The 18,712-nt window shown below is 42.4% G+C and overlaps 1 protein-coding gene across 5 annotated transcripts; it reads left to right on the top strand.

The window, feature by feature from the left end:
* The first annotated feature begins 462 nt into the window (after positions 1–462).
* On the top strand, positions 463–10,666 carry caprin2 (caprin family member 2). Of its 5 annotated transcripts, none has more exons than XM_026147901.1 (21): positions 463–659; positions 1,214–1,460; positions 1,525–1,587; positions 1,673–1,759; positions 2,131–2,369; positions 2,626–2,708; positions 3,010–3,123; positions 3,775–3,812; positions 3,920–4,102; positions 4,530–4,571; positions 4,665–4,793; positions 4,907–4,991; positions 6,558–6,607; positions 6,699–6,806; positions 6,884–6,985; positions 7,070–7,210; positions 7,821–7,962; positions 8,041–8,214; positions 8,521–8,582; positions 9,299–9,350; positions 9,473–10,666. In XM_026147901.1, exons 2-21 carry the CDS (start codon positions 1,227–1,229, stop codon positions 10,090–10,092), a joined length of 2,748 nt encoding a protein of 915 aa, XP_026003686.1. In that variant the 5' UTR covers positions 463–659; positions 1,214–1,226; the 3' UTR covers positions 10,093–10,666. The 5 variants fall into 5 exon arrangements, with proteins under 5 accessions (XP_026003686.1, XP_026003684.1, XP_026003688.1 ...); XM_026147899.1 differs by having other exon boundaries at positions 1,211–1,460; XM_026147903.1 differs by having other exon boundaries at positions 464–659; positions 1,211–1,460; positions 8,041–8,154.
* The last annotated feature ends 8,046 nt before the right edge of the window (positions 10,667–18,712 follow it).

Raw genomic sequence — 18,712 nt, 5'->3', positions numbered from 1 at the left:
TCCAAAAGTTGCCATGATGCATGTTTCTATGTGGGACAAAAATAGCTTTTTGTCACAAACTAGTTTTTTGTCACTAACTATTTTTGTGTGACAAAAATAGTTTTTGGAGACAGCTAACTAATAACTAATAACCTTGCACTCCCACACTCTTGTACGAATACGGTCACGTTTTGCTCATAAATGAATAAACAGATACATCAAATAACCTGAGTGAAAAGGTAAAGGTGATGTTTCTAAATGCAGAGATGACTACTTCTATCTTTTAAATACAGTCTGTGGTTTAAACAGAACTATGTCATGAACGAACAGCGTGTAAACTCGTTTCATGATTCAGTTGAATTATTTATTTATACCAACAACAAAACACACAAAATGCTTCCATCCATCAAATCACTTGTGAAATATTGTTATAAAGTGATGTAATGATGTTTCAGAGAGAATCCGGTCTGGTCACCGACAGGTACTAGAACCGGATGTGGGGTGGCTGATTTCTTTCGGCCCCAGCAGGGCATGTGTAAAGCGGCAGAGTATATAAAGGTGTGAGCCGACACCAGCGTGGCCTCTGCCAGCTGAACATCGCGGTTAGAAAAGAGGGGGATTGGTTTGGAGCTTGCAGCTGTCCGGCGGCACTTCCTGTGGGAATTTTTACAAGCTACCAGGTGGGTGTTTGTTTGAAATGATACGCTGCTGCGTCTGTAGTGATACAATTTGAAATGACGACAATATGAAGGCAAAGTTCTGATCCGCTAAGTGTCTGCTCTTTTGACGCGATATCTGCAGGAAAGTTTGCGTGGATTTTTAATCGGGATTTGACTGCAGCCTGAGGAACCTTGAGCCAAACGCTGTAATTCCTCATATGTTGTTTAATGAAGCCCATTCTGCTGATATGAATCCCTGACAAGTCAGCAGAACAAGTGAGGCTAAAATGAATCACGTGGATGTTTTAAACAAGGCTGTTTAGTTCAAATGAAAATGTACAAAAACCATCTTTTTGCGCACGTTGTTCGCGTTGTTGCGCTTTCTGCTTCTGCTCCTTTCATGATTCATCCAGGGACAGCCGGCTGCTCAGTGGCCGGGATAAATGCTTTGTCACGGGGTTGGCGGCTGCCCAAACTCTTCTGTCCACCCAGCCACTGTTTCTACTGAAACACTGCAAGCAACAACAGGATCTTTCCTCTCCAGCTTTGATGATGTTTTGTTTTTTTCATAGCAGTGTGGAGCTCACTATGGTGCAGCTATCTCCTTCACCTACCCTGGATATCACCTTTCCACCTGAGAAGTCAAAAGGAAGAGAAGAGGACTCGGTCACTGATGGTATCCTGAAGATGGGCTCACCTGCTGGGTTGAACACGCTGCAGCTCAACATGGAAATCTCCACTGCTTACTACGGCTATGAAACCTACATAGAAGATGGCCTCATCTGCCTCAAACACAAAATTCGCAACCTAGAGAAAAAGAAGGTAAGTTTCTGACAGTGCTGTAAAAGTGGGCGCCTGCTGTTTGTGACGTGTGTTGTCCCCACAGCTGAAACTGCTCGGCTACAGGAAGAGACTGAAGCAGGGTGAGGTTCTAAACAAAGATCAAATGGTGAGTCCAGCTAGTAGTGATTTCTTAAATGAGCTCTGTCTCTAGAACCTGCACTGGTGATTTGAGCTTTCCATTTCCATTTTAGGCGGCTGTGGAAAAGTATGAGGAGGTGCTGCACAACTTGGACTTTGCACGAGAGCTCCACAAAACCCTGGATGGCTTGACTCAGAATGTAAATGTGTCTGGTCACTTTGTCTTTATATCCTGGCGAGGCGTTATTATGCCCTGGGTATTAGGTTGCTTGTGCTGTGTTTGGCTCCGGTGCATTAGATAAGCATATCCAAAATTACACCTGGTAATCTGATGATATTGGTGGGCTGTAGGCTGCCCACCCAGTTAGAAATGTAACCTGTGCTCTTTGTTTTGTTTTTGTCTTTCCTTTTGTTTTGATGTCGATCTGGTCTAAAACTGCATTTGAACTGTACTTTGTAAATAAATGCACGTTCATGTCTTCACATGCATTATATAAATTAAACTGTTGTATAGTCAGAAGTCTCACAACTAGCTATAGAATTTGAAAACTCCTTTAATCCTCCCCTGCAGCTGATTAAGGCCCAGAGGAAAGCCATGAAGAAGGAGCAAGTAGCTATAGTGGAGGAAGAGAGGCGACGTCTGGCCACTGTACTCCAGGTCCAGCACCTCCTTGCTAGCCTGCAAAAGGAGCATGTCAGGAGAGACCTTTTGGCCGGCCAGAATCAGGCACCATGCGTTCCAGGCCAGCAGCTACATAGTCTGAGCCAGCTCACCACCTTGCTTGGAGTCAAGAGAGATAACAGACTGAGGTGAGAGTGACCATAAGATGGTGAACTTCCTCCTTTGAAGGTGACGTAGCAACTGAAATGACTGAAACTTCTGACCCGAGTCTTTCACTTCTCATTGGTCATGTCACAATATTTTCAGGAGGCCACAAATTCTGAGCCAAGTTTTCTGCCCTTGAGTGGAAGTTGAGTGTTGACATAGAATTTTTGTAGATGTCAGGCACAGGGTGGCTTGAATTTCAGGATATAGCTACTGACATCTCTTTTCTGTTCGCTGTAGTTTACAAGAGCAAATGGAGCAGGCGGCTCTGGCCTACATGGACCTGTTGGAGGGAAAAGACAAGCCGGTGGCTGGATCCTCGTGTGAGTGCAAAAACCGGAAAGATCTCTAGAGCTCCTGTAATTCTAACATATTAGACACAAAGCCCTACAACCAGCTGCAAAAAGCAATGTCTACAATTCAAAGAACAGCAAGAAAAACACAGCAAAATATTCATAAACCTCCACCTCAGCCTCTTGAAGGTGTTTGGAGGTTTTTGTTTCTGTTTTTCTCTAATCCACAGCTTTTATTTCAGCCTTTCAGGGTATACATGGATATTCTTGCATATAGATTTACCTTACTAAGAATATCTTCCCTACTACTTGCCTTCTTTTTCCTTTTCAGTTAAACAGTTGAAAGAGGAGCTCACCAGGCTGTTGAATTGCAAGTACTTCAGTTGTCTTCCACCTCCTCCAAGCAAGACTCCAGAGGTGGTCCTGAGCTCAGCCAGCCACACTCGTAAGATTCCATAATTACATTTCAATAGCAACTTTTCAGCCATGAAAAACCTTGCATGTGTTACAGGATCGGTGTTTTAGGTTTTTATTTTGTACTTTCCTACCAGCGGGTTGACCAGGTTAGTTTTGGTGGTCCTTGACATTGTTTTGGTGCTTCCTGAGTTTCCTGTCCAGGAATTGACCCAAACTGTACAAACTGTACTGTCTTGGAAATGCCCGTGGCAGTCCTTGTTGTGTTCTGTAAGCTAGAAGTACCAGAACCTGTAGCAGGCAAAGAACAACTTCATGTGCTGAAAAATGAGTTAGTCGAGCTGCAATATAAGACTGTATAGAGGGAGGTGAGAGATTTCAGACTACGGCCCCTCCTGGCTTTGATTTCTTGCTTGTTTAGACTGCGACTTGCAGCCATCTACATTCCTTTTGTGTAGTTGTATTGGCATCAGGTGTCCCACCTCGGGCTCCTGTTTAACAGTTCTCTGGCCCTTGCACAGCTCCAAGGTTAGTTTTGACAGTGTTGTGATCCCACTCCTGCCCTGTTTCTGCTTAAGCTGAGCTTTAAAAGGCATCACTACATGAAATGTATTTCTGTAACTGCCATATTTTCCCTGAAAAAGTTGACTTCCATATTTCTTTTTCTGCTTTGCCCTGTCAGCCATACTAAAGTCAAAATCAAATGAAGTTTCAAAGGAGGTAAGCCCAATATTCATTTAGGGTCCCCTCCCCCACCCTTTCCTTCGACTGCATTTCAATGCTTTATATACAAACAGTTCCCAACCCACTGCTCTGTTGTATGCCAGTTTTTCAATAGACTATATGTGAGTGAGAAGGAGCAGGACCCTCCTGACTGCTGGGATATGGAGCTCCCAGGGGAACCTTCATCACCGCAAACTGCAGTCCTCAAACCATGGAGAGGAGCTGCCACTTTAATACCTAAAGTCATTCCATCCACCACAAGGAAGCAGTCTGCAGACTGCAAACTGGTAAAATATAGTCAAACATTTTTGCTCTTCAGTTGTCATCTGCAATGATGAGTAAAACTGGGTGACTTGATGACGACTATTCATTATATTAGTATCAGAATGAATCGAACGGAAGTATAACATGATTTATGCATTCCTCTTCTCATGGTGAAGAACAGGCTGTCTGTGAACAACAGCTCAGTAGGTAGAGATACGAATAAAACGAAACATTAATGCTGTAGTTTAGCAAAGGTAACATTCCAGTGACTGCATTACTTCGGGGGAGGGGACAGCAAAGACTCGCTATTATAAGGAAGGGCTGCAGATGTACTGTAATTCTCTGGGGTGAGCGCACTTATTGAAAGTAGTCAGTTGATCTTAAATTACAAGAACTGATCTGCCAGTATTGGCTCAAAAGCTCAGGTGATTCAAATCCTATTCTTCCCAGAGGAAAGAGAAGAAGGCCAAACAGGAGCAAAATTCAAAGTTGGTGAGTTGAACAGCTGATCTTCACCAGACACGCACATTGATGCTCTGTAAATATTTTTAGGTGTACAAATGAGCCCCTTGTAATTCCTGACAGGTAGTTGGCATGGATATACCTGTGGAAGTTTTCAGTTCTGCATCTGCCTTACCTAAAGATCCCATCCTGAGAAGACAACACCTCGAGGAGCTCATGACAAAGATCCATGGCTCCTTCAGTTTTATGCAGGTGGACTTTGGTTTGCAACTTTCTGTGTGTAACTGGTGGTACTATTGTTGTTTTCAGCTTTGCCAGTGACTGAAGGTTTATTGCTCTGTTTTTTTTAATGCTGTCCTGTTCAGGACTCTCTCCTAGATGGTGAGAGCTCGCCTACAAATGACCAGCTCCGACTGAAGAGACAGCCTTCTGGATCTCCCTCCATTCTGGGTAAATTGAGAAAAAAATTAACAAGGTCTGTTATTCTCAGGTGTCACAAAGTGCTTTATCATATAAAATGCAACAATTAAAATGGCATAGATGAAAGAAACTGCACAGGTGGGCCTTACCTTTTTTAAAAGAAGCTTATCAAAGGTCAACAGAGCTTACGTTCAATGGAAGGAGGTCCTTTTGTCCTTATCTAGGCGAAGGTGCCACCAACAAGCATTGACCAGCACAGCTTTGAACTCTGAAAACTAAAGTACTCTTTAATGGTTAAGGTATGTTTTTGCTGCATTGGCCGTGTGTTTGGGATCATTGTAAAGGTTGCTAATGCAGCAGTGATTAATAGTTCTCATGATGCAATATAAAGATCAATTTGGAAGGACTGGGTACTTAAAGAGAAAAATTAGAACTTTTATTGTCATCGTAGGGTTGCTCGCACAGCGAAATAAGGTAGCAAGACCACAAAAGTTAAAAAAATATAAGAACACTACACAATGTTTGTCTTCCAGGAAGCATTGTGGGGGCTTTGGTCACGAAGGATAGGGATGGAAGTTGCACATCTGCTGAAATATTGCACAGGGACTGGAATGAATAGCAGCGGCAAAGTGATGGTATGAGAGAGGTCTGCTCACTCTGCATTTATGGTTCTCACAGCCCACGGGTAGAAGCTGTTCTTTGGTCTGTTGGTTTTGCACCTGATGGATCTGAACTTTGTTTTTGTTTTGTTTTTTTTAGAGGGCAGAATGTTGAATAGATGGTGGTTAGGATGGAGTCATCTTAGTCTGGTATAATTACACCAACCTTATCTAGATTGTGTACAAAAGATCCAATATAGTTTTGTTTAAATTTAAAAAATAAAACAATCTAAATTGAAAGAAGCAAACCTGGATGGGAAGAGTCTTGGTGGCTGATGATCTGGTGTCACTGGTGAGAGGGGCCGGTGTAGTAATAAACTCACTGGGAGAGTTTAAAGGATGACTACATGAATTCTGTTTTGTCAGGGTTGAGATGGATGAACTTGACTGGTGTTGGAAACATCACTGATGGGAGGCTTTTCGAGTGTGCTGGACCTTACCAGGTGTACAGGTGATTGTCAGCGTGGCTGGCTGTGGCTCAGGGGGTATAGCAGGTTGCATTCTACTTGGATCAGTGGTTTGACTTCCCAGCTCATCTAGTCTCCACGTCCATCCTAGGGCTCGATGCTGAACCTCAAATTCCCCCGATTCAGTGTGACTAAAAAGCCATTTGAGTACTCAATAAAAATGTGTTCATCATTTAGCGTGGCAATGCTCCTATGAAGGGGTTGAGCTGCTATAGGGAGATGTAGGATTAAGACAGAACTGTGAAATACACTAAAAAAAAAAAGACATTTAAATCTATTCTAAACGTAATATTCAGGAAAGCGCTTGCAGGCTTGGGTGTGGCCTATAAATGTACTAGCAGTATATGCAAATGTGATTTGTGTTTTAGCAGTTTGTCGGTCTTTTAGTCATACAAAAGAAATATTGCTTAGATTTTTTTTGAATAAATTTCCTAATATTTTTTGTTTTGTTTTCCATCTCACCTAAACAGCTAAAGCAGGTTTGAGAAGCCCAATTGATGTCCTACCCAAAGCGATGCATGTAAGGAGCTCTTTTCCTTTTTAACAAAGCAGGTGTGACTAAAAATGAGAACAGTTTTTAGTTGTGACATATCCACCTTTCCTATATTCAGTCCACTCCACTGCCCACCAGGCTTACAGAGCGCAGAGTCAGTCTGACCAATGGAAATCGGAGCCTGGAGACCTGTGACATAGAACTTTCCCCAAAGGCCCTACCTCATGTAAGGAGCCATTCGTTTCAATATAAAGTTATACTCTGCATTCTGTGTGCCTCTCTTAAGCTTTGTTGTCAATCTAGGAGTCTCTCCAGTTGGCTGAAAAAGAGATTTTTCCTTCACCGCCACTGTTTCGCCGGGAGTTGACTGCCTCCAGCAATCTGGAGGAGAAGAGCTGTCCTATGGTAGATTAGTTTAGCCACCATCGGAGAACTTCTTCTGTGAAGTGTTGCCAGAATACTTTATTTTGTTTCTTTTAACCTTCCCAGACACCAGTAACAGATTCAGGGAAGCAGTCGCCCTGTAATGGGGTAACATCCTGCACTTCCACCCCCCCTCAGGGACAGACTTTCTCTACACCGCCCACCAGGCGATCTCTGACCTCTGCACAGTTTCAGAACATCCAGTCAGTAAGTTTCATCAAAGTATCATTCAGACTTTGATCATTGGTGGCTAAAGTCAAAGTGCAGGGCTGTAGCTCCTCTCTGAGATGCGATTCAGACGGTGTTAATATAAAAAGAAATGAGGTGAGATAAGATCTCACTGTACGCAAGAAATAGAGCTGAGACTTCTCACACATGGTGCAGCTCACGATAAGAGATTCTGATTAAAGATCTTGTGGTGTCAGCAAATGGGTCAAAGGCTGTTAGTGGGTATTATATCTCCATTTTACTGGGTATCTGAACATGTGTTGCTGTTCCAGCTGTAGTCTCTGGGTGTTCACAAACTTAAAGTTGGTGGAAGTCTTAAGATGGGTAATTTTTGAGAACCATGTGCATGAACCATCATATTTAAAATTGACATCTCATCTAAAATATTTTTGTGGTTCAGTTCTGGAAAGTAAGATTCTAATATTTTAATAGTTAGTACCACAAACTATTAAACACCCATACAGCTTATGGATGTATGAATGCTAAACAAGCTCATTAGCCTACATTTTCTCAATGTCTGTTTTGTGACTTCCAAAAAAAACCAGCTCCTCGAGGTTTTTGTTGGTTGTGTTTTTTCTGCTTTCTGTAGGTCTTTAAAGTGAGCACCTCCTTAACTCAGACGGGGGAGGTGACCTATAAACCAGATTCTGTTTTCACTGAGCCCAGATACACCACTGCCAGCACCCAGACACCACCCGAGTTTGCCCTCTCAGAGGAGGAGGCACAGCCAGGTATGTTGAGTTTTGCATTCTTGGCTTTGTGTCGTCACTGCTAGACCGGTCGTCATCATCGAGATGCATTTTCTCTAGTGTACCAGTCGGATTACTCGGTGGGTCATGGTGGACAGATCTTTCAGTCTCCAAGCCAGTCGGGTGGTGTGACTCGACCCAGCCAATCATACTACACCAGAGGCTCTGTGAGAGGTATGGCACGTGGTGGCAAGGCACTGGCTCAAACCTTTCGCTCCTCTGGGTGGCAACGAGGTATTGGTCTTGTTTTTTTTTTTTTTTTTTTTTTTTTTTTTTTTTTTTTTTTTTTGTTTCGTTTTTGGTTTGTTTGTGGTGGTTTTTTGTTGTTGTGCGTTTCCTCACCCCACCCCAAGCTGTGGCTGTGCCTCTGTGCAGAAGGGCTCGTCCTGTTCTAAGGGAGTTCTTCTTCCCTACAACCACAAAGTGTTTTTATGTGTGAAGTTTTCCTTAATATTGTGGGGTTATGACCTTCTCATCAAGCATCTTTGTGAACTGGCACAATTTAAACTGAGGTTTTCTTAAACTAGTTTCTGATTACAGGAGGATCCTACATCTCTCCAACTCATCTCAGGGACTCTGGTCCCCTCCTCTATGCAGCTAGAGTAAGTCAACCTATCTTTTAACATTTTATAATCCCAGCACAAATGATGGATTAAATACGGCCATAAACCAAAAAGGCATTTCATTAAATGACCCAAGCAAAGGATGGGAAACCTACTTGACAAGCAAATAAATTTATTTACAGAAGTGAAGCTGCTCACTAAGTAAAAGCACAACTTATTCAAGTCCTGCAGTTTTCATACTAGTCTGTTCATGTGGAAAGGGAACACGTTTTGTTTCTATATGGGGGCAGTTTGCAGCTTTAAAATTCATAATCAAGTAGATCATCAGAAGCGGTGTGTAGAAGTGTATTTGCTTATACAAAGTAGGCTGCACAATCGCAAACAGTTGTGGGGTATGTTGACTGTGTTGGTTGCCATAACAAGTAATCATCAGCACTCACCAAAAGCTTTGAACAATGCCTGACTTTTATATAAAATCATTTTTTAAAGGTAATAACAAAATATAAAATTCCAGTTTGTGTCAGACAGCTGCTCACAATTTAGATTTAAAGCAGGAAGTATAGAGGGCCCATTCCATGAAAATCAACTGAAAAGAGAAAACCACAGAGATGACTCTGCAACTTGAATGAAGATGCAAAATTTTCCATTTTACAGAATTTTTATTTTTCAACTTAGATTTTATACCAAGCGCATCTTCTGTCCTTGTTTCCTTCTGTGTAAAAGTCACTGTTGTGCTTCTGTGGCCTTTTTCTCAGGACTCGGGGTACCAGCACAACTACAGGCGAGCAGGGAGACATAACAACAGTGGTAGGAACCATTGTCTTTTCTGCTACAGCTTCCACTTCCATTTTTGATTTTAAGTTTGGTGCCACCAACATATTTCCACAGCCAAATTCTGAAATTTGGGATTTGATGTTTTCTTCCTGCAGTTAAAAATAATCAACATGGCATTCTGTGTCATCTCAACTCCACAGCAGCCTGGAGTGATTCTTCTCAGGTGAGCAGCCCAGACAGGGAGGGAGCGTTCACAATTGTGGACTCGGGTCATGGGGATTCCCTGTCTGTTTCCACTGTGGAGGTCCCACTCACTCCACATGGACACCACCACACCGCCTTGCTGCCTATGCAGCTCTACCCACTCTCCCAGCCTCTGCGAGTGGCCTTCACTGCCTCTCGCACTGCCAACTTCGCTCCAGGAAATCTCGACCAGCCGATTGTATTTGACCAGCTCCATAGCAACCTAGGGGAGATGTACGATACCCACATTGGCCGCTTTACCTGCCCTGTGAATGGAACCTATGTCTTTATCTTCCACATCCTGAAGCTTGCCATCAATGTGCCACTCTACATTAACCTCATGCGCAACGAGGAGGTGATGGTGTCGGCATACGCCAATGATGGAGCCCCAGACCATGAAACGGCCAGCAACCACGCCATTTTGCCGCTTTTCCAAGGAGACCAGGTGTGGCTCAGGTTGCATCGTGGAGCCATCTATGGCAGCACTTGGAAGTACAGCACCTTCTCTGGGTTTCTGCTGTACCAGGATTGAGTAGCAGTCAGCCTGATGGGACTCTTCTTCCAGTGTGTGGACTGTTTGCTTTGCATTGAATGGTGACTGCACTGACGTTTGAGTATAGTGGTCAGGCTGCATGCTAATGCATAAAACTTGTTCACAACATGGGTGAGAGTATAGATTATACACTTTGACCACTTACACAACTTTACCTGTTTTCAAATGGGGTCTGTTACCAATTGACAAACCAGGCAGACCAAATAAAAACCATTGTGATGAACTCCCACTTTGACTGATACAGTTACACCGTCTGCTGTAAAGCGGCACCTGCAAGAATGGAATCATTTTGTGCCTTTTTGTTCAATGAATGTTTGCATTGACCAGATGTTAACCTCAAGTCATTCATTTAGTTCAACATATCAGGTGAATTGACAAACTGTATTTGCAGCACTTTGCTTGATGCTGTGCTCCTATCCATTCATTCTTACTGAGGAAAGGATTGTTCTTGGTGGTGGGTGTGGTGTCAAACACTAAAGGCAAAATTGTAGCACTAAGTCTACTGTGAAGGTATAAAAGAGGTCTCTTGCTGAAATAAAAGATGAGCAGTGAAGTGTAGTGGTTTTTGTGTTTTTATTATTTAAGTTTAAAAAAAAAAAAAAAACTAAAAAAACCAAAAACACTCTTGGGTTACATTACTTAAGCAGGTTTGTTTAAGAGCCAGTTCACAGCTGAAGAAGCCTCCTGGATGAGGTGAAATGTCTTCACAAAACTTCAAAAAGCCCTACTCAAGTACATACAAAAATGCTCTAGAAGAACCATTCCGCACATGAGTATTAAGTGCGTCATTAAACATAAAGCCACTGGTGAGTGGTTGTAACCACAGTGACGCTTATTCTCTCAAACAGGTGGTGATATAGAGCTCCACGTGAAGTACACTTCCCAAACAAGTCGGCTAAACTTGGAGGGTACCAATCTGTCCAGTTAAGAAGCATAAATTAGCATTTTACTTAAATGAGTCTGAGGAGTCAACATTGTGCAGCCAGCAACATCATCCAGTATAATCGGTTTGGTAATGGGGACAGTTTGCCAAAAAGTACCCCCTCTGCTGTTAGATACCAGAAAGAAATCCTGAGATGTAGACAGGAACTCGATGACACAAAAAGTTGGTTATGGAATTTAACTTAGTTTTATGCTGGGACCAATGCTTTTCACATGATCAGCGTTTCCCTTACACAAAACAATGAAAAGAATATGTAGTATATTTGCAGCTCTGGAGGCCAGGATTACTGAATTGGAGACTCTGCTTCGCACCCTTCATTCACCCGTAGCTAGCCAGGCCCCTGTAGCTGGTGCAGCCGAAGATGGCGTAGGCCCCGCTGGCTGTTCCCCGGCAGATCCCAAGCAGCTGGGGAAAGAGGGCGGCTGGGTGACGGTGAGGAGGAAGCATAGTCCTAAACAGAAGCCCCAGGTACACCACCAACCTGTTCATGTGTCTAACCGTTTTTCCCCACTCGGCGACACACCCGCCGGGGGTCAAACTCTGGTAATTGGTGATTCTGTTCTCAGACATGTGAAGCTAGAGACAATACAGTATCCACATCTGAACCGAAGAGTAAAACAGTGAAATGTGGATTATTAAATATTAGGTCTCTCTCCAAGTCTCTGTTAGTACATGACTTAATAATTGATCAACAAATCGTTTACTCTGCCTTACAGAAACCTGGTTGCAGCACGATGATTATGTTAGTTTAAATGAATCAACACCCCCGAGTCATTCTAACTACCAGAAACCCCGAAGCACAGGCCGAGGGGGAGGTGTGGCAGCAATTTTTCACACCAGCCTATTAATTAATGAAAGACCAAGAAAGACTTTTAATTCATTTGAAAGCCTGATGCTTAGCCTCGTCCACCCCAGCTGTAAAACTCAGAAACCAGTCTTACTTGTTATCATCTATCGTCCACCTGGGCCTTACACAGAGTTTCTGTCTGATTTCTCAGACTTTATATCTAATTTAGTTCTGAGCTCAGATAAAATAATTATTGTGGGTGATTTTAACATCCATGTAGATGCTAAAAATGACAGCCTCAACATGGCATTTAATCTGTTATTAGACTCAATTGGTTTCTCTCAAAATGTAAAAGAACCCACCCACCACTTTAATCACACTCTAGATCTTGTTTTAACATATGGCATAGACACTGAACATTTAACAGTGTTTCCTGAAAACCCTCTCCTGTCTGATCATTTCCTGATAACATTTACATTTACAATAATTGATTACACAGCGGTGGAGAGTAGACTTTATCAAAGTAGATGTCTTTCTGAAAGCGCTGTAGCTAAGTTTAAGAATGTAATCCACCCACTGTTATCATCTTCAATGCCCTGTACCAACACAGAGCAGAGCAGCTATCTGAACGCTACCCCAACAGAGGTCGACTATCTTGTTAATAATTTTACCTCCTCACTACGTACGACTCTGGATACTGTAGCTCCTGTGAAAACTAAGGTCTCTAATCAGAAGTACCTGACTCCGTGGTATAATTCTCAAACACGTAGCCTAAAGCAGATGACTCGTAATCTGGAGAGGAAATGGCGTGTCACAAATTTAGAGGGTCATCATTTAGCCTGGAGAAATAGTTTGCTGCTTTATAAGAAAGCCCTCCACAAAGCCAGAACATCTTACTATTCATCACTGATTGAAGAAAATAAGAACAACCCCAGGTTTCTCTTCAGCTCTGTAGCCAGGCTGACAAACAGTCAGAGCTCTGTTGAGCCAACCATCCCTTTAACGTTAACTAGTAATGACTTCATGAACTTCTTCACAAATAAAATTCTTATCATTAGAGAAAAAATTACCAATAATCATCCCACAGATGTAATATTATCTACAGCTACTCTTAGTACCATTGATGTTAAGTTAGACTCTTTTTCTCCAATTGATCTTTCTGAGTTAACTTCAATAATTACTTCCTCCAAACCTTCAACGTGTCTTTTAGACCCCATTCCTACAAAACTGCTCAAATAAGTCCTGCCATTAATTAATTCTTCGATCTTAAATATGATCAACCTATCTCTAATGATCAGCTATGTACCACAGGCCTTCAAGCTGGCTGTAGTTAAACCTTTACTCAAAAAGCATCTCTAGACCCAGCAGTCTTAGCTAATTATAGGCCAATCTCCAACCTTCCTTTCATATCAAACATCCTTGAAAGAGTAGTTGTCAAACAGCTAACAGATCATCTGCAGAGGTTTATTTGAAGAGTTTCAGTCAGGTTTCAGAGCTCATCACAGCACAGAAAAAGCTTTAGTGAAGGTTATAAATGATCTTCTTATGGCCTCTGACAGTGGACTCATCTCTGTGCTTGTCCTGCTAGACCTCAGTGCAGCGTTCGATACTGTCGACCATAATATCCTATTAGAGCGATTAGAACACGCTGTAGGTATTACAGGTACTGCACTGCAGTGGTTTGTATCATATCTATCTAATAGACTCCAGTTTGTGCATGTAAATGGAGAGTCCTCTTCACACACTGAGGTTAATTATGGAGTTCCACAGGGTTCAGTGCTAGGACCGATTCTGTTTACATTATACATGCTTCCCTTAGGCAGCATCATTAGAAGATATAGCATACATTTTCACTGCTATGCAGATGACACCCAGCTCTATCTGTCCATGAAGCCAGATAACACACACCAATGAGTTAAACTGCAGGAATGTCTTAAAGACATAAAGACCTGGATGGCCGCTAACTTTGTGCTTCTTAATTCAGATCAAACTGAGGTTATTGTACTCGGCCCTGAAAATCTTAGAAATATGGTATCTAAGCAGATTCTTACTCTGGATGGCATTACCTTGGCCTCCAGTAACACTGTGAGGAACCTTGGAGTCATTTTTGACCAGGACATGTCCTTCAACGCACATATTAAACAAATGTGTAAGACTGCGTTCTTCCATTTGCGCAACATCTCTAAAATTAGAAATATCCTGTCTCAGAGTGACGCTGAAACACTAGTTCTTCCATTTATTACTTTCAAACTGGACGACTGTAATTCATTATTATCAGGAAGTCCTAAAAACTCCCTGAAAAGCCTTCAGCTAATCCAAAACGCTGCAGCAAGAGTACTGACAGGGACTAGAAAGAGAGAGCAGATTTCTCCTGTTTTGGCTTCCTGTTAAATCCAGAATTCAAAATCCTGCTCCTCACATACAAGATCTTAAACAATCAGGCCCCATCTTATCTTAATGACCTTGTAGTACCATATCACCCTATTAGAGCACTTCGCTCTCGCTCTGCAGGCTTACTTGTTGTTCCTAGAGTATTTAAAAGTAGAATGGGAGGCAGAGCCTTCAGTTTTCAGGCCCCTCTTCTGTGGAACCAGCTTCCAGTTTGGATTCAGGAGACAGACACTATCTCTACTTTCAAGATCAGGCTTCAAACTTTCCTTTTTGCTAAAGCATATAGTTAGGGCTGGACCAGGTGACCCTGAATCCTCCCTTAGTTATGCTGCAATAGACGTAGGCTGCCGGGGATTCCCATGATGCATTGAGTTTTTCCTTTCCAGTCACCTTTCTCACTCACTATGTGTTAACAGACCTCTCTGCATTGAATCATATCTGTTATTAACCTCTGTCTCTCTTCCACAGCATGTCTTTATCCTGTCTTCCTTCTCTCCCCCCAACCAATCACAGCAGATGGCCCCGCCCCTCCCTGAGCCTGGTTCTGCCGGAGGTTTCTTCCTGTTAAAAGGGAGTTTTTCCTTCCCACTGTCACCAAAGTGCTTGCTCATAGGGGGTCACATGATTGTTGGGTTTTTCTCTGTATGTATGAAGCGCCTTCAGGCGACTTTTGTTGTGATTTGGCGCTATATAAATAAAATTGAATTGAATATGTTTTTTTCTATGGAGGTGATACACACATCCAGATGACACAAATCAACTAGTTTAACTACAGGCATCCATAACTTGCTACTTTTAAATTCTGAGAACTCTGAGTTTATTGCACTTTGGCCTAAAAATCTTCTATTTCTTCATTTCCATTTAATACTTGTACAGCTGCTGTTATTGTATATTTATATTTGTATTTCTTCATACATTCTTAAATATTTCTATACTGTGTATTGTGTATTTTGTTGTACAGTTATTTTATTTTCAACTTTAACTTATATATTTTATCTTCTTTCCCAGTTAAATTTACCCTTCATTCTAATTTGTGTTGTACAGTTATTTCAGTTTTATATTTTATTTTATTCCATCCTAGTTAAATTTACCCTTTTTAATTTTCATATTTATGTCTCCGGTTCTGTTCATAATTTTTATGGACAGGATTTCTAGGCGCAGCCAAGTGGCGGAGGGCTTTCGCTTTGGTGGCCTCAGAATCTCATCTCTGATTTTTGCAGATGATGTGGTTCTGTTGGCTTCATCGGGTGAAGGCCTCCAGCTCGCACTGGAACGGTTCGCAGCCGAGTGTGAAGCAGCGGGAATGAGGATCAGCACCTCCAAATCTGAGGCCATGGTTCTCAGCCGGAAAAGGGTGGAGTGCCCACTCCGGGTCGGGGATGAGTTCCTGCCACAAGTGGAGGAGTTCAAGTATCTCGGGGTCTTGTTCGCGAGTGATGGGAGAAGGGAGCCGGAGATCGACAGACGGATTGGGGCTGCAGCTGCAGTAATGCGGACGCTGCACCAGTCCGTCGTGGTGAAGAGGGAGCTGAGTGTAAAAGCGAAGCTCTCAACTTACCGGTCGATCTACGTCCCTACCCTCACCTATGGCCACGAGCTGTGGGTAGTGACCGAAAGAACGAGATCGCGGATACAAGCGGCAGAAATGAGCTTCCTCCCAAGGGTGGCTGGCCTCTCCCTTAGAGATAGGGTGAGAAGGTCGGCCATCCGGGAGGGGCTCAGAGTAGAGCAGCTGCTGCTCCACATCGAAAGGAGCCAGCTGAGGTGGTTCGGGCATCTGACAAGGATGCCCCCTGGGCGCCTCCTGGGTGAGGTGTTCCAGGCATGTCCTACCGGGAGGAGGCCCCGGGGAAGACCCAGGACACGCTGGAGAGATTATATGTCTCGGCTGGCCTGGGAACGCCTTGGTATTCCCCCGGATAAGCTGGAGGAGGTGGCTGGGGAGAGGGAGGTCTGGGCCTCTTTGCTTAGGCTGCTGACCCCGCGACCCGGCCCCGGACAAAGCGGATGAAGATGGATGGATGGATGGATTTATTTCCTATCCTATTCATAGCCTTTTCTTTTTTTCTTTAGGTCACGAGCAGTTGTGTAAGCATTTCACTGCATATCGTACTGTGTATGACTGTGTGTGTGACAAATAAAATTAGAATTTTTAAACATGATCTCTAATGAGTCTCTCTCTTGCAAGCAGGTAAAGCACTGCATGTGTTATATAACTATCTGTGAAACTGAAAAGAAAAACTCTACTCCTCCAAAGGAGAAATTCATTAGTTACAACAGGATAACAAGATTAGAATTTCAGCTGTTACAAAGAGTATTTGTAGCAACATTTTTGACTGACATGAGATAAATACTTTATTTAACCAATAAGCAATACACATGCAAAACAAAATAAGCAACAGCCAGTGTAACCTCTACTAAAACTTTGCTCAAGATTAGCAAGCAACTGAGTCTAAAAGTGGTGACTTCCTGGCATGAAATATATTTTATTTTATAATATTATTATATTTCAAAATTATACATGTCACACACACACATCTTAGACTTCGGTGTTTTATTGAGGAACAATAAATATCAGTAGAGAGCAGTCAGTCCCAACGCTGGCATGAAGTGTGACTACTAGGGTGGATGGTCATCTTCCACACGTCGTTTCTGGTGCTGCCAGAAAAATAGTCCGTACATAAAGACGTCCAGGAAGAGGTGGAGGAATCCATGTCTGTGCTTTGGAGCTGTCAATAGTCCCACAGGTTAATCAGCAGGGGCACATGAAGGAGAAATAGTGGTTACTTTAAAGGTGCTTAGGACGCATCGACTTACTCCACAGGTTTGTCCACCATAAAACACCAGTGCTGCTGTCAGCCAGTCAAAGTCAATATAAATTAAAAACACAGGAAGGCAGGATGCCCATCACATACTCCGTTCTGGAAACAGCAGAAATGCAACCGTGTCCACATTTTGTCGTAACAAAGCAGATAAACTCCCCTGCTATTTGTAATCCATTAGAGTGCCACATGAATACAGCTTAAATGACAGCGTGCGTTGACAATATGTACACCTGAAAGTATCCATTTAGCAACAGGCAACACAAAACTGCTAATGCTGCAAAAGTTCAAAGATAGGACATCTGCCCAAGATACACATTTCCAAACATTTTACTCTCTGCTGCCAAACATATTTACATTTTGAGCGCATTTAGAGGAGGTGAAACACAAATATGGCGCGTCCCTTCATGACACATTTATGGACCACAGAAAACAAGGTTAACAATTCTAATTGTGAAATTCATCCATTTATGCCAAGTCTGCAGTTTACATAAAAACCCCTTTAAACAATTAAAGAACATTTAGCTTAGCATAGGCTAGTTTGCTTTATTACAAAAAATAAAATCTAGATTTTAAACAGTGTATAAACAGCCAGTGCTACTGCGGCTGTTACACAGGGACTAAAAACGTAACCTGTGACTGGCTTGAAGTGGGACTTTACGGGAATCATGACACACACACAAGCATGAAAGTTGTTAAGACCATAAACCTGCTACTTCTCACTTCCTATGCTAATTGGTGACAAATGGGTGCTATTACACTCAGTCTTGTTTATAGAAACGTCATTTTGTGAAGTAAACGTTCTAAAATTTCAGCTTATTCCTGATGTTTGATTTGAATGCAGTAAAAAGCTGAACTGTGTATACTGATTATTGTTTTTGAAAGAACCGTTTTGTTGTTTTGTGGAAAAGTTTAATAACTGCCAGGACTTTAATTCATTAATGTTATACTTGAATTAATTTCTGTCGTATATTGTTAATGTGTCAGGTATCTCCATAGTGTAGGAGTTCACACTTTTGGCCCACACACGCTGGTTTCAAGGAAAAGGCATAAATCAGCTGAAATTCATTTTTCATTCTTAGATGAGCCTGTATGTTACAGTTTAGCTGTTATTTAGTTGTTGAAACTGGCAAACTGGCAAGAAATCCTACATGAATTTGTGTGTAGGCAGATGGTGTAATTGTGTTTGTAAGGCACACAGCCTTAAAACCTGATCTTACATGCGCACATTTGTGAAGTGAGACATAGATGTATAATGTAGGTAGGAATGTTAGCCACAGGTTAAACTCTTAACACTGAGTCTGTCATTGTGTCAGTGATCCCTCAGCTCAGTCTCTTCATGGCATCGTACTCTTTCCGTGCACAAAAGCATTGTTGCTCACGCTAACAACAGTTAGGTTGATGCTACTATAACCAACAGTTACAGGTAAGATAATGCATCTACTCGTACCAACTGAAGGGGGCTATGCTACACACAGCTGTTACATGTCTGCTGCTACAGCTATGTCTCTATGCTGTCATTTCAGCATGCACTCAATTTTTTGTTTTTCTTCCAAGCAGCCATATTTCAGTACACTAAGAGAATCAATAAGGCAGAAAGATGCTGTGATTCATATCAGCAACGACAATCCTGCAGCCTAGAAAAGACCTTAAAGC

The sequence above is a fragment of the Astatotilapia calliptera genome, chromosome 17 (assembly GCF_900246225.1).
Source record: "Astatotilapia calliptera chromosome 17, fAstCal1.2, whole genome shotgun sequence".
Classification (NCBI taxonomy): domain Eukaryota; kingdom Metazoa; phylum Chordata; class Actinopteri; order Cichliformes; family Cichlidae; genus Astatotilapia; species Astatotilapia calliptera.
This window is presented reverse-complemented; position numbering and strand designations above follow the sequence as displayed.

Bases quoted from the DNA above. Each gene is read 5' to 3' on its own strand.
- caprin2 (XM_026147901.1), top strand. From the start codon at position 1,227: ATGGTGCAGCTATCTCCTTCACCTACCCTGGATATCACCTTTCCACCT. The intron at 4,572-4,664 runs GTGAGTTGAACA...AATTCCTGACAG, and splicing joins AGGAGCAAAATTCAAAGTTG to GTAGTTGGCATGGATATACC. The intron at 7,963-8,040 runs GTATGTTGAGTT...CATTTTCTCTAG, and splicing joins AGAGGAGGAGGCACAGCCAG to TGTACCAGTCGGATTACTCG.